Raw genomic sequence first — 13,889 nt, 5'->3', positions numbered from 1 at the left:
CTGAACAGGTATTCCTTTCTTCCTTTATTGCTCTATGAAATCTGTGAAACTGCTGTTGGCCAAAGAGGAGGACTGCTGATAGAGGAGAATGCACAGAAGTGGTCTTACAGGAGAGCCTGCCTAAGCATAGATCATAGATTTGAGCTTTACATTGAAAGGCATGAGAAATGACTTGAATAGTTGTTCAGACAGTTCAGATTTGAGTCATTCTTCACAGGCTAGGCTTGTATTCCCTTTTCCTCTAGACTTAGTTACCCTAATTGATAATCTTATTTAATTATGCCCTTCACTGATCACCATAGGCATATCCAACAGCCACTTTATCCTCATCAGGGGTTTAACTGCAATTGATATTTCATTGGTTTCCTAAGGGATGTGCCCTGATTCCCAGAGCCACAGAGGTATTAACTACACTCTTTACACTTATTATGGAATCCTGGGCTACTTCAGAGCATCAGAGAAAATTTTTTTCTTTCTTTTGCCATATTTTTTTAATAGTTGTATTTAATGGTGGGATTTTTCATTACATATTCATACATGCACACAGTATAACATTATAATTTGTCCAATATCATTTCCCAGTATTTCCCCTTTCCCTCCCCTACTCCTTTCCTTTCCTCTACTGATTTCTCTTCAATTTCCATGAGATCCCCCTCCACCTTTTTTCCTTTGTCCTCTGTAGCTCCCACACATGAGAGAAAACATGACCCTTGACTACCTATGTTTGGCTTATTCTACTTAACATAATGTTCTCAAGTTCCATCCATTTTACTAGAAATGACATAATTTCATTTTTCTCTATGACTGAATAAAACTTCATTGTGTGTATATATACCACATTTTCTCTACCATTGATGGGCACCTAGGCTGATTCCATAGTTGGATTCTTATGAATTGTGCTGCTATAAACATGGCTATGCTTGTATTGATAGTATGATGAATTTTATGAGGAATGGCATGGTGGATGCATTCTTAGTCTTTTGAGGAACCTCCATACTGATTTCCATAGGGTTGTACTAATTTACTTTTCTACCAGTAGTATAAGAGGGTTCCTGTTTCTCCATATCCTCTCCAGCATTTATTTATTGTTTGTATTCTTGATGACTGCCATCATCAGAAAACACTTTGTTCCATCCTTCATATAAAGTCCCCTGGATATGGCAAGAAATGCATTAACAATTCAGTGTTGCTTTTGGATGACCAAATGACATTTACCATTTCTACTTCTTTTCCTCTAATAGCAGAAAATTGTCTTTCTGGACCTGCACCTCCTCCCTCACCTTGTGTGAGTCTTCTGGAGCATTGTAGTCTAGGAATAGGAAGCAGATTGTGTGCCTTCCACCCAGCACCTATGCCAACATAACTTTTTTGGCTTTGATTGGTGTCAGGAAATTCTTTTGACCACTAAAAACACCCAAGATTTGTGTCCATCAACAGCTATTTATTGTAACAAGGAAGGATTCAATAAACATTTATTGAATTTAAACATATTCCAGGCATTATGCTGAATACTAACATGATTTCAAAGGAGTGTAAGATATAATTCTTATCCACAAACAGTTCACAGTGTTCACAAAGCAGTCACCAAATGATTAGTATAGATTTTATAGAACTTCTTAGTCAACAAGGCCATATCTAGATACACTGATCAGGGAAGATATATAGATTTTGTTATTGCAATAGAATAGAATAGAAACTATCATTTCACATAGTAAGGAAAGATTGCATTGTGAAACTTCTAGTGGTGAGTATGTGTCCTGAGGATTTTCATCTAAAATGTATTTTACTGGTCATGGTAAAAAGTTTTAGAGTATACTGCTGTAGGAGCAGTATAACTTGTACATGGCTTTGAATTGGAATGAAATATAAAAATGAATTGCGGGAAGAATAGAAATTCAGTAGATTAGACAAAGGGGAATGAAGGAAAGGTAGCAGGGATAGGAAAAGGAAAGGCAGTAGAATGAATCCGTCATAATTTTCCTATGTACATAAATGAATACACCACAGTGAATTCTACCATTGTGTATATCCACAAGAATGGGGTCCTAATTAGAAATAAGGTATGTTCTGTGCTTGTATAATTATATCAAAATGGATTCTACTGTCATGTATAACTAACAAGAACCAATGAAAAAGTGAATTGGAATGACTAAATTGTCAAAGACCCAGAGATGGAAAAGCACATGTCTGTTAAGTATATGAGGGGTTGATGGTAGGAGAAATTAGGCTGGACATTTGATTGGGATTAGATTGTCAGGCTAAGAATTTTAGATTTTATTTTGTAGATATTTCGAAGCAAAGAATAACATCAAAACATTATTTTTTAATTTTTAATTTTTTTTTAATTTTTATTTATTTATTTTTTTTTTAGTACTAGGGATTGAACCTAGGGTGCTTTCCACTGAACTATTTAGAGATAGGGTCTCACTAAATTGATTAGGGCCTCACCAAGTTGCTGAGGCTGAATTTGAACTTGTGATCCTCCTTTCTCAGCCTCCCAAGCTGCTAAGATTATGGGCGTAAACCATTGTGCCTGGCTCAAAACATTATTTTTGAATAATAAATCTGGCAACAGGGCAGAAAAGAATTGGAAAAGAGGACAAGTGGATTTAAGAGAGCTGCTGAAATGTAAGCATGAGGAATGAAAGTCTTGGACTGGGGATGTGGTAGGAGATTGCAAGGCAGAAACGGAGAAAAAGAGCCATCATGCAGAAAATCTAGGGTGTTGGCACACCAAATAGATACTGCTGAAATGCCTGGGGAATGCTGGTAACACCAACAGGGATGCAGAAAGAGAGAGATTTTGGCTTTTAATTTATTTTTAAGGTGTCAGTAAGTCCTTAAGTGGAAATGACCAAAGAAGATTGAAAATGTTAGATTGGAGTTGGGACATTAAGCCCCAAAGTAAGAACAAGGCACTCTTTTGGTTTTCAGGTGAAAACTTTACACACACACGTTGTCCTTAACAACCTCCTTCCATGCTGGTAGAAGTAGAGTCCTCCTAAATCCTTCCTTCTCAGGAAGTCCCAGAATACAGTTCACTTGTCTTCACATCTTAAAGTTACTGGAGGACCAGTCAGAGTTGTTCCATCTGCAAATCTGGCTCTTCTACTTAGAGAATTTGTTACTTTTATTCAGCCAATCCTTTTGACAGTTTATTCTGGTTGCATTCTTTGGAACAATGTTCTTATTTGAGGTATGTATTAAAAATCTTGGTGGTATGGGTTTGTATTAAGAGGAGGAGCTTCAGGTTATGTATTACCAGTGTGAAAGATCAGTAAACTAGCTATCATACTGCATCTTCTCAGAACTCTTAAAACAGCACTATGGATTTTGAGATAATATCCTGAGGATTATAAAATCTGGTATTCTGAATTATAAGAAGTTACAAATTGCATTATTTCAGTATTTATTTTTATGCTATTTGAAAAATTTTAATTCATTTATTGTGTATGTGACAATTGTTAAATACCAAATTAAATAAAAGCTTCTTATTCCCTACTATCAAATGATAGAGTTGTTCAAGATAGGGTGAACATTTTTGGAGTTGTCACTTAAAGAGTATGTTTTATGAGATGTGGGCAAATTCTCAGGCTTCCTGAAGAGTTTTCAAAGAAATGTGTGTCCATCTATTTTGCACTTGCTCTATGCTCAGTAGATATGGGACATTTGAAATAAGAGTTTAAATTAGGGGCTGGGGTTGTGACCTAGTGGTGGAGTGCTTGCCTGGCATTTGTGAGGCACTGGGTTCGATCCTCAGCACCACATAAAAATGAATAAATAAATGAAATGTATTATGTCCATCTATAGCTAAAAAACTATTTTTAAAAAACTTAATGTGGATCATTTGTGATTTTTTTTTTTTTTTTTTTTTTTTTGTATCAGGGATTGAACCCAGGAACCCTTTTCTACTGAGCTACACCCCCCCCCCCCCTTTTTTTTTTAATTTTGAGAATTTTAAATTGCTCAGGGCTTTCTCTTAAGTTGCTTAGGCTGGCTTTGAACTTGTGATCTTCCTCTTTCAGCCTCCTGAGTCCCTGAAATTACAGGCATTCATCATCATGCCTGACTCAAAAATCTTAAGAGCAATGAAAATATTTTATTGTGAAACATACATTTTCACTATTTTCAATTTTTAATAATATATGTGATTGTAAAGCAGCAGATTTAATTTTCAATATGAAGAGAACAGTTCTTTATAGGAGCAGGTATGCTCTAGTTCTTTACCAACATTCTAAAAAAAAGTAAATGAAGGAATTGTGTTTGTCACAGAAAGGGAGTCTTTGTTTTTACAAAAGGTTTAAATTCCATAAGAACTATCTCAAAAAACTGTGAAACCATATGAACTATGTGAAAATAATTTAAAATACAAAAATTAAATTTGCATATGAATTTTTAGAGAACTGTCTTCCACAAAATAGTGTTTTGTTTAAATACTATTTCTGTATGTAGTCATGGAATCCATTCACATTTTGGTGGTTCTCTTTAACTTCAACAGCTGACTTCAACAGCTCAGTCAATAATCGACAAAGCTCTGATGACTTGTTATCCATTTGAATGAAAGCATAAGGGAAAAATCCTGTGTCTCTCCTTATAGGATGCTGTCTTTAAAATAATGAAATTAAATTTATTTTTGACTATAAGAATAAGTTCTGTTTTTAAAATTGGAACTTAAAGAGTATCACTTAAGTGGCTATGGTGAAGAGCCACTTTTTTAAATTAGTAAATCTTTAAAGAAAATTGTATAGATATATATATAACTGATTACATGGGTCAAAGGGAAGAGAAAAAATGGATTTATTGTAATCCTTTAGTAGAGTTGTTACATGTATTTTATTGTACTTGGCATATTTCTTCCCACTAAAATGGAATGGTGGTTCACAGTGGGGGTATTTTTGGTTTTTTGTGTGTGTTTTTTGACAGAAAATAGTACTTACGTTTAGAATTATGAAGGAAGTGCCCTTGAGGAAAGAAATTTTTCTTGACTGAATAAAGTAATATTTAAATTATATATGCCTTTGATGCTATACTATATATTTTGTCTGTACAAAGTAATATAATTCTTATTTCTAAATATGTGTCCTCTTGGTTGGATTTGTGAAGACTAATAGAAATATGGGCATCAGCATTGCTCTGCCTGCCTTGTCCATCCAAATCTTCCTCCTCTTGAACATAGACATGTACAGGAAAAGGGACTAGAAGATACAGCCATTGTTAGATTCAGGCATGTTAGGGAGGCACACATGGATTACTGCCACTTTCTATTTTCTGTATTCCAGATGAAAACAGCAGAATTTAGGGATCAGAGAAAGTTGGTAAGACTGGATGGGGAAAAAAAACCCTTGAGCAACTTTTTAAAATACTTGAAAACTTTTTTCAGGAAACTTGTGAGTTTTGCAGTACTGCTTTTCACAATAGTCAAAGGAGGGTAATGAACTGGTGCTGTGTTTTTGTAATGATCTCTAACAAGATCCTCCGGGCAATGGAGAGTCATGACAGGGGCAGATAAGATGATGCCTTATTCTGCATCTATGTCAACCATTGGTAAAAAGCATACACAAATTGTACTTTTCTTGTGGTATAGATCTTGTTTATAAGAGAACCTTTGAGAGGAAAAGGGACATTTTAGATGTATTTGAAAACCGAGTTGCTGGCTAGGCCATGGATAATTTTTAAAGGTTCAGGAGAATCAAGCAGTGTCTCATCTGTTGTTAATTATTAAAATAAAACTGGAGTCACTAAAGTACAACAGTGAATGAAAGGTCAGTGAATGGAAAAAAATGTCAATGAAGAAGGATGTCAGCAGAGTGGAATATTGTCATAGATAAAGATCAGGGGAAATGTATTCTTTGGCTGAGGTAGTATTTTCTGGAAGTGACTGAGAATCACAATTTGGTACATTTCAAGCCAGACTGAGTACTAAATTAATAACTTGATTTCACTGAAATCTATTAAATATTTAAGAAATTTACTTGGTTATTTGTGTTTGTGATATATTAGTTGAAAATATTTGTAAACAAGAAGTTTCTCTTTGTTTTATAATGTATTTTATAATGTGGCATTGTTTGGCTTTTTTGTTTTATTTTGAGACTGAACAATGGTTTCTTTTATTAATTTCTATTCCCTGCATGGAATTTTCTAGCATCATACTCGTTTTTGAAGTACATTGGAGTTAAAGTGATCTAGGATCCTTGTACTAATTAGTGATAGAGCTGAGCCTGGGATAACCAGGCTGACTGACTCAGTTTATGATTGTTGTTCAATAGTATTCCTCTGAAAACTGTTTTGTGGAGAAACTTGAAAGCCAAGACAGCTTCAGTTTCACTGCCAACTTGCAAACTGTGATCATGAACAAATCAGTGACCATATTTATATTTCAGCTAGTTCATTTGTAAACTTTGTTATGACTTTCATGCAAAGTATATTTCAAGAGTCTTGTGTCTCTGGTCATGTCAGGTCTCCTTCCTTTTTTTCTCCCTCATCGAAATTTTTGAATTAAACAGCTTTAGAGAAGCAAGGCTCTTCCACCAGTTTAGGAGAGGGCCGTGGCCATCATTAACCTGGTACTAAGAACTGGCAGATCACAGATGGTGAAGCTGGACCCCACAGCCATCAGCAAGTCTGACAATGCGTGCGAAGGAGAGTTGAAATTAACTCCACAGTACTCAGAGAAGCAGACTCATATCCTAGCTCTGCCAGTTCTTATGCAGTATCATGCTGAGCCTCTTATTTTCTTATCTGTAAGTGGGAATAGTAATGGCGTCTACTTCATAGGGTTTGTAAATATTGAGAAACTATACTTGTAAAGGGCTTAGAGCATTGCTTGATACATGGTAAATTTTCACTACATCCTATGATTACTTAAATTATTTGTAAGCATGATTACTTATAAATTTTAAATGAAATTCAAATGGAGTCTCTTTGGATTGTCCTTTTTATTTCTCTGAGAACATTTATTAGAATTTTGTTTTATTGGATTTAAATGACAGGTCATCCCATGAACTGTATTGGAGCCAGAAAAGAAAAAATAATTATATATATATATATATATATATATATATGAATAGATATTTTAGCAAAACGCCAGAATCCTGTAATTCTATAGAAAATTTAAAATCATACAATCAAAATAGTGCCTGTTAGTTGATATGTTGGGTGGTGTAAGGTAAGCAAAGAATGATGAGAATCTTTTATCATGTTACGAGAACTACTTGGGGGAAAGAAACCAACTGTGTTGTATAATTAGAGACACTGAAAAGGAGCACTAATAGAAATAAGATTATAAATCCTAATCAGTAGGCACTCATATACCAATATTGAATGATCCCTGTTTTTGAGGCTATTTGTGGGTTGTGCTTGTAGGTATAGAATTCTAATTGGCTACTTTTCAGTAGATGCAATAGTCCCAGTCTGACATTTCTGCAAATGTGCATTACATTAGCAATTAATATATTTTAGAAGCAATTCAATAATCAGATGAATTTGGTAAAGTTTATTTGGCTTCAATAAATTTAACCAGTTTCTTTGGAGATAATTTAAAAATTAAAAATTAAATTTTTAATTTAATAGTATTATAAATATATAAGCATTTATTATAATTCAAATCTCAGTTTGTGAGTTTGGACTTATTAAGTAATGAGGGTTTGGACAGCAAGGAATTTATATGAAAATTTACCAATCTTTTTGGTTCCTGGGTTTGAATTTGGAAAGGATTATTTAGATTGGAAATTCCAGGGAAGACCTTAATTTTTTCTTTTCCCAGAGGAGGCAAGAATGAATGCTTCCTTTGGATATGCAGATCTCTCCCTTGAGTGATGGCAAGAATGTATCTTCATTAAGTTGTAGAGCCAATCATTAAAAGGACAGGGCTAGAAAAAGACTAAACTTTTCAAAATCCAGGAATCTTGCCTCAAGACCTTCATGTGCCCTAAGCAATTTTGGGTCTGTCAACACTTCTTTCTAGTGTTTAGTAAGTGAACAGATCTCCAGAAATCAGTGGTAATTAATGGGAACCTTGACTAACAACCTGCAGAATCCTAAGAACTTGATATAGATACTCTTTCTAAGAGTAGGGGCATGTTTTTTATATGTTTGAAATTTTTAAAAATGTATATGATTGGAAGATGTAAAGTTAGTTCTAGAAGAATTTTTATGTGATCAATTTTACTTAGAAGTAACATTTGCCTTGGTTCACAGTTTTTATATCCCTATTTTTGCTTCTGTGCAAATTGTCTTAACTTGGTTATTTGCTACTGACTTTAAATTCTCTTTGTTACCCACAAAACCCATTTGTATGAGATTGGGAAGTGGGGAGCAGATATCATAGGATTTATGAAGAAGAGGAGTATGTTTGAGAAAGAAGAGTCATGTAAAGTATATTTAGGACATGCATATCCATATTGTAGCCTTGTAAATCAAGATCTGGTACTGGATCATATGGTCAGATTTAGCATCAGCAGCTATAAAAAGGAACTTATAGCCAATGGTATCCACTTGCATCTGTGGGATTTGATTTTTCTATTCTAAACAATTTGAGCAGTTCACAAAAGGCTGGTTTTTACTTTGTGCATGGCATAATCTTATAATGTTTATTCTTAGGTGGGTTTGCTGAGTTCTCTCGTTGTTTCCCTGGCCTCTGTGAAGGAAAATCCACTCTAGTCCCTACCTGCATTTCTCAGCCTTGCTTGCCTGTTGCCAACATTGGGCCAACCCGAATTCTTCCCAATCTTTATCTTGGCTGCCAGCGAGATGTCCTCAACAAGGTGGGTGCTTTGAAAATATCCTTGAAAGCCCAGTTTATTGGTACAGCTAGAGAAATAGCCGTTGCCCATTATGTGTCATTTGAAAAACACCATGATCCCGGAAAGGAAGTATACCATTTTCAGTATGAATCCCCAGCTAACATTTGCATCATTGGGGTGATATTTTGTTTGATGTGGTCATATTTACTTCTATTTTAAGAGAACTAAAATAGAACTTTTAGTAAGTTTAGCCTCTTTTTAGATAATTAATTGTTCTTTTGTAGTAATTGGGTGTCCTCAGGAAGGCTAGTACTTTCACATTTAGAAATGTGTTTATTTACTAGAGAGGAACTCAGGTTGGGCTTGAATTGAGGAACGTCCTCATGATGATCACTGTTGTGAGAGGTGGTAAACCTTTAGATTGGAAACCCCAGTGAAGACTTTAAGTTTTTTTCCCAAAGGAGGTATTCTCCTTTGATGAGAGGGAAAGCTAAAAAGTATGCATTGCCTGCCCACTGTGTCTAAAGCTTGTAGGAGCATTTTGATTGAGGAAAAAAAAGAGACAGGAGCATGGGTTCTGAAAGGGTGTTGGTATTATTGAACAGGCATGCCCTTAGAGAGGATTGAGACCTGTGCATATAATGGTACAAGCATAAAATAGAATTAAAATCTAACTACAGTTTATATGCTCTTACATGTGTTAGGAAATAGTTTTCTTATTGCCTGGAAAAGTGATTTTTCTCTAAATCTTCTTAATTTATGTCCCTAATTGAAAAAGCAATCAAAGATCTTAATTCAACTATTGATGATTTACAGATGATACTTCCTTTGTGAAGGGCAGTAGTACCCCTTAACATTTTCTCCTTGAATGACTGGAACAGTTGGGCTGACTATAAAGTAAGCTTCCAGATTGGCTCTCTTTAGCACTTGGAAAGCAAACTTCCCCAGAGGAAAAAACAACCATCTTTGGGCAGCAATGAAGCGTACTTATTCCCCCCAGCTCCCCACCACCCAAAACTCCCGCCTCTTCAAATTTTGCCTCAACACATAGTACTAATGCGTTTACTTTTATTGTGAGATCTGCCTATTTGAGATTTGATAGCTTGTATAGAACCTTTCTTTGCTGGGGTGGGGGTGGCGCAGGTCACAATGCTTTTTAGCATGGGATTATTATTAATTCTTTTTTAGAGAAAAGCAAACTGTTACAGAAAACAAAATTAATTTTTTGAGTAGTTAACACCATAGTTAATTTACTTATTAATCATTCACTCACTCAACAAATTGAGCAAAAACACTGAAAGACAGATCCCAGTGAAGATCAGCAGAAGTTGCAGGGGTAGTTAAAGTCCTGAATAGAGTGGATGTTCAACTTGTTTCTGGACACACTCTACTTCCCAATTCTTGCCTTCAGCCTGTGTGTATTTATCTCTGAGTCACTCCTCTTCTTATAAGGACACTAGCAATACTGGATTAAACTCTCTCTTCCCTACTCTGGTATGATTCCATCTTAACTTATCTTTTTTAAAAAAATTTTAAAAAATTGTTCTAATTAGTTATACATGACAGTAGAATGCATTTGGACACATACAGAAATGGAGTATAACTTCTTATTCTGGTTGTTCATGATGTAGAGTTACACAGGTCGTGCACATAGGGTAATAATGTCTGATTAATTCTATCATTCCCACCCCCACACCCTCCCCTCTCCAAAATTAATTTTTTAAAGTCACATGCATTCCTAGGGCAAAGCTAGAAATGGCTATTTAATCCCCAGATAAGAGAATAAAATTCCTACTTAAGAATCCTATTTAATTATGCTAAAACTTGGTGAGCAGGTGACTCCACAAATAATTGTGTTACAGATAATTTTTGTAACTTTGACATGAAATAGCACACTTGTTTTGCTCTATACCTTTCTCATATTTAACAAGTATGTGTCATTTAACAACTTTGTGAGCACTTATAAGGTAAGAGCAATTAAACCAGAACCTGGAGTTGAGAATAGGGAAAGGGGGAAGTTTTCTGTTTTTCATGGCCTTATGGCCTTCAGATATATAGCTAGTGTTGGGGGAGAATGGGCTTATGGAAGTTCATGGGTCATCAGCATGGGCAAGGAGGCATCATGGAAGACTGTCATGAAACTTTTTAAAAACAAATGTGTAGATTAGGGGATAGTAAGAAAAAAGACACTGGTAAGGTAGATAGCTTTGGAAACGATGACTAGGAATTTGTATCTGATTTCTATGTTCACTGTTCACAAGAGCCTCATACTTAAGGGAATATTAGAGCTTGATACTCCAGAAATGTGAAATTCCCCAACATCACCCAGTTGCCTTTTAGAATCAGATTTATCTTTCACAAACAGCCTAAACTAACTGATCTTCCTGATTTAAATAAGAAGGAGCAGCAATATGCTTCTTTTTCCGTAAAGATCTCTAAAGGTAAAAATTTTATAATCTTCCCTAATAGTACATACCATTTTATTACAATTCAGAATTTGGAGTCCTTAAGAACAGCACCCACAAGGCTACTAATTTATTAGTCTTTTTCTATAACAGAGTGCCACCAAAATAGACTAAAAGCTTGTCACAGAGGTATTCTTAGAAAGATCATAATACTTGCCATTTAAAATTCTAGACTCTTGGGCTGGGGATATAGCTCAGTTGGTAGAGTGTTTGCCTTGCAAGCACAAGGCCCTGGGTTCAATCCCCAGTACCGCACAAAAAAAAAAAAAAAAAAAAATCTAGACTCTTTATATTATTGCATTTAAGCTGCATAATAGGATTAGAAGGTAGGTTGGCCCTGAGTTGTTAAGTCAGTTGCCCAAGATTATGTCACCAATTTCAGAATTGGTCTGGGCCAGAGATCATATGCAAATTCAAGCTACTCTTTTATATAACACAGAAAATATCCATCTTCCGGAAAATGGAATTTTCTACAGCAGGCTGTTTTGAAGGACTATTGAGTCTTAAGTCTGTTGGATCATAGTTGAGGTTTTCTTTCCTGATTTTCCACAGCAAATTCTGTATCATCCACATCCAGTAGAAGTACAATGAAAGCCACATACATAATTTTAAATGTCCTAGTAACCTGTGTAAAAAAGTAAAAACAAGTGAAGTTAATTTTAATAACATTTCATTTAACCCAGTATATCTAAAATACAATCATTTCAACATGCAACCAGTATTAAAAATTGAGATATTTTACATTCTTTTTTGACTAAAATCTGGTGTATGATTTATTCTTACTGCACATATCAAATTGGATTAGCCACATTTTTGGTGCTCAATAGCCATGAAAGGCCTATTGCCACTTTACTAGACAGTGTAGGTCAATACTTTTTGTTTCTGATGTTTTAAAGATCATAAGAAGTCATTGGTTGCAAAAGTATACTTTTATTTCACTTGTCCCTCAAAATTGTGCTTTGGTTCTTACAGTCTGTTCTTTCATCCTGTAGTATCTGTAATTACAGGACGTAACTAAAGCTGAAATGGGAACAAAATTAAAAGTCATTTGCTGATGCCTTGTATCTGAAATATGTGGGATTTGAGAATCTCCTGTTATTATGTGAAAGACAAAGTTCTTTATCATTTTTCTTCGTTATCACTTAAAACTTTAATAGAAACTTTTGTATCACATTTAAATACATGAAATGTATGGGAGAATTACCTGCTGCCAGTGGTTACTAACCTGCACTGTGTCTGAGATGAGCTGCTTCACTAGAGAGGTCTACTTCTTCCTGGCTTACTGTTTGACTGTCAAAATTCTTTGTTTAGCTTTTCATTACAGCCTTTTAACATGCAAAGTTAGTTTCCCTATGTAACCCCTATCGTTTTGCGTGCCACTAAGATTATTGCTACTTTCTCTGTTGTTCTTATGGCAGTTAGGCAATATCCTGGACACAATATCATCAAATGGTGCTTTCAGGGTCTCCAAGAGAAATATATGATGTAGGAAGACAGAAGGTCATCAGAATTATCAGTACAAACATTTAGTGTTCACCATGTGTAGAATCATCATACACTGTGCAAGTTGGTTGGTGAGATGTGTTTATTAAACAATAATTCACAAGTCAAAGTGATTCACAGTATAACTACCATTACTTAGGCAGCACTGCATGATAGGTGAGAGCCAGCTTTGGGAGTGGATAGTTTTGCGTCTCTGTTTGACCCTACCAGCCATATCACTCAAGTTACTGAATTTCAGTTTCTTCATCTGCAAAGTGTAATAATTCCTGCAGGTACAATCCTTGCTTTATAGGGGACACACATCATTATTGTCATTATAGGTAGAGTAGGCATGATGCTAAAGTGAGTGATAGAGTGGGTTTTGTAGCTTGAAGAAGGCTGGCTGGAGGAAGTAGGACTTGGTCAGTTTTAAAAGCAAGTGGAGTGACAAATGCAAATTGAGTCATGAAATTCACTTCAGTAAGGTAAATTATAATTCCCTTGTCTCTAATTATTGTGCCCATAGTGATTTAATTGGATTTCTTGTCTTCAGACTAGCTGAACATGAGGAACTTGCCCCAAAAAAAGTGGTTTTATTAAAGCCATCTATTAATCTGTACTCTGTTGCTCCATGGCCTGCATCAACAGGTCATAAAAGCTACACTTAGAAATTAGTCCAGCTCCAGGAGAAAATTTATTACATAGTTTAGGAGACAGTCTTTTAAATGAAAAAAATAAAAAAAGAATGAAAATTTTAATAATAAAACTTTCTTTTTGACTCACAGATATTTTTGCAGTTCGACTTAGTTGTATATTGAAACCAGAACCCATTTTTTTAGGTTCTTAAGGGGTCATCTGTTTCACTTAGCAGGAGAATGTGTTCCTAAATTCAGCCTGCTATATTCAGTATAACTTCCCTTCTTAATACCAATTAGGAGAAATGAGAGTTTAGATTAGTAAAAAATATAATTACCATCTTTTTAAAAATTGTTTTGCTATTAGCTTTATTGAAATACGATTAACATCATACAATTCACAAGCTGTCTTTAAAATGTCATAAAGAAACATTTAATAAGACTCTACATTGTTAATTTATGCTCATGCCAGCTTTATGGAACACACATCATTAGCTTTATTTTACAGATGAAGAAATTAAGGCTGAGAGGTTAGGTATCTTACTCAAGATCATTCAGGTAATGAA

The 13,889-nt window shown here is 35.0% G+C and overlaps 1 protein-coding gene across 3 annotated transcripts in view; it reads left to right on the top strand.

Annotated features, from left to right (window-relative positions):
- Positions 1 to 13,889, top strand: part of DUSP16 (dual specificity phosphatase 16) — an 87,545-nt gene that overhangs the window by 47,066 nt on the left and 26,590 nt on the right. For all 3 annotated transcript variants that reach the window (XM_079140037.1, XM_079140038.1, XM_079140039.1), the window contains one exon: positions 8,599 to 8,762. In XM_079140037.1, the coding sequence (XP_078996163.1) occupies positions 8,599 to 8,762 (164 nt within the window). The remainder of the gene's footprint in view (positions 1 to 8,598; positions 8,763 to 13,889) is intronic.

The sequence above is a fragment of the Sciurus vulgaris genome (genome assembly GCF_902686455.1).
Source record: "Sciurus vulgaris genome assembly, chromosome: 5".
Taxonomy (NCBI): Eukaryota; Metazoa; Chordata; class Mammalia; order Rodentia; family Sciuridae; genus Sciurus; species Sciurus vulgaris.
Note: the sequence above shows the minus strand (reverse complement) of the source record. Positions and strands in the feature narration are given on the sequence as shown.